A 2,068-nucleotide genomic window follows, 5' to 3' on the forward strand; every position below is an offset into this window, starting at 1 on the left:
TGTAATTATAAATGATGCTCGAGCCCGAACGTTCAAGATCCGAAACCTCAACATTTGCTTACCATGCCAAACTTTATTAGCATAAATATAAAATATTTTTTAATATATTAAAGTTATAAAAATAAGAATAAAACTCAAAATGAAAAAAGTGTGAAGAAAAAAGAAGTATAGTAAAATAATTGGTGGAGCCCAGTTTGGCCCACTTCTTTAAACCTTCCCCGAGAAATTCCCTCTCAAAGTCTCCAACTTTTGCATGGCGAAAATCAATACTCAATAAAAAATATATATATTATAAAAATTTTCAAAAACTTGAAGCTTTGATTGTTTTCACATCTCCAAAGCTGTAAAATCAGTACTCACTTTAAAACACTTTGGATAGCCAGCCAAAGCCGACCCCTTTCGTCTTCCCCAATACCCATTTCTTTTTTCATATTTAAAAGGGTTAGTTTAAAACCTTTATTTTCAAGTTTAATGGTGGTTGCCATGATCAGCTCAAAACCATCCTTTTTTTTTGATTAATCTCTAGCTTTACTCATTTCATGGGTTACCTCTCTTGCAATGCAGAGTCCACCATTAAAGTTTGTGATCCTGGCAACTGGGATTATTATAGAAAAAAACCCAAGAAAAACAAGCCCAGAATCCGGCAGTTTCGTTACACCGATCTTCTTACCGCCACCAATGGCTTCTCTTCCGATAGCTTCCTCGGTAAAGGTAGTCACGGTTCCGTCTACAAAGCCGTACTTGACGATGGCAAGTTAATCACCGCCGTTAAGAAAACGTCAAAGAACTGTAACAGTCCTGCCGACAACGAGATCGAGATTCTTTCCCGAGTTGATCATCCTCGACTCGTTAATCTCATCGGTTACTGCTCCGATTCGCTTTGTAAGAATAAATTAATCGTCGTGGAATATATGCCCAACGGTTCATTGTACGATCTTTTACATTCTTCTTCTTGTAAACCGCCGGGTTGGTCCAGCCGGGTTCGATTCGCTTTACAGGTAGCAAAAGCGGTTCAAGCTTTACATTCGGGTAGCCCGCCGGTGATCCACAGGGATATAAAATCGTCCAATGTTTTAATTGATCAAAGGTGGAACGCTCGATTGGGTGATTTCGGGCTTGCATTGATAGGACACGTGGAGGATGTACGGATTAAGTGCACCCCACCGGCGGGGACGTTAGGATATCTCGACCCGAGTTATTTAGCCCCGAGTGACGTCAGCACGAAAAGTGACGTGTTCAGTTACGGCATTTTGTTATTGGAGATTATTAGCGGGAGGCATGCTATTGATTTGAAGTATAGTCCGCCGTCAGTTGTTGACTGGGCGGTTCCGTTGATAAAAGGAGGAGATTTCGCCGCCATTTGCGACGGTCGTGTTGGGCCACCGGTGGATGAGGAAGTGATCCGGAGTTTGGCGGTGTTGGCGGCTAGGTGCGTTAGGTCCGCGGCGGAGAAACGTCCCGGGATGGAAGAAGTGGTGGAATGTCTGACGGTGGTGAGCAAAAGAGTTCACGCTGGACCCGTTTGGAGCAATCTAAGGCGGTGCGTGAGGTGCGTGCATAAACCGATGGCGATAAACCACCCGGTTTTTGAAGGGAGCGAGGAGGCGGCAAGGAGCTCGAGATGTGGAAGCAGGAGAAACAGCCGAGAAGGTGTGGTGAGATCGAAATCGATCGGTTCGTTCACGGAGGCGGTGGCTTCATCGGTGATGAAGATAGGCCCCACAGAGATTGATATGGACGGCGAGCACGTGGCGTTGGTAAGAAAAAAGCCAGCGAAAACGCCGACGGTGAAGCTGAGCAAGTCGAGGTCAATGGGAGTGCTGCAAAGTCCAAGACTAATGAATCTAAACGGCAAACAATACGTATTCGAGATCGGAAAAAGAAGGAATTCAAGTGAATTCGATATATCGAAGCTGGTTATCAATTTCGATGATGACAAATCCCAAAGAAAAATATTGGAAAAGCCCTTGGTTTTTGTTTAAAAAGATTTGATTTTTTTAAAAATGTTTTTAATGTGTTTATTTGTATCTCAAATTATTTGTGAATTTAAAGTTTAAAACTTTTATTA

At 42.8% G+C, this 2,068-nt stretch overlaps 1 protein-coding gene across 1 annotated transcript; it reads left to right on the plus strand.

The window, feature by feature from the left end:
• Positions 1–308: 308 nt before the first annotated feature.
• LOC121218212 (serine/threonine-protein kinase-like protein At3g51990) lies at positions 309–2,068 on the plus strand. Its single transcript, XM_041095076.1, has one exon. It carries the CDS (start codon positions 540–542, stop codon positions 1,980–1,982), a length of 1,443 nt encoding a protein of 480 aa, XP_040951010.1. The 5' UTR covers positions 309–539; the 3' UTR covers positions 1,983–2,068.

The sequence above is a fragment of the Gossypium hirsutum genome, chromosome D06, assembly GCF_007990345.1.
Source record: "Gossypium hirsutum isolate 1008001.06 chromosome D06, Gossypium_hirsutum_v2.1, whole genome shotgun sequence".
Classification (NCBI taxonomy): domain Eukaryota; kingdom Viridiplantae; phylum Streptophyta; class Magnoliopsida; order Malvales; family Malvaceae; genus Gossypium; species Gossypium hirsutum.

What these genes read in the sequence shown, in the direction of transcription:
- LOC121218212 (XM_041095076.1), top strand. Translation starts at nt 540, where the DNA reads ATGGGTTACCTCTCTTGCAATGCAGAGTCCACCATTAAAGTTTGTGAT.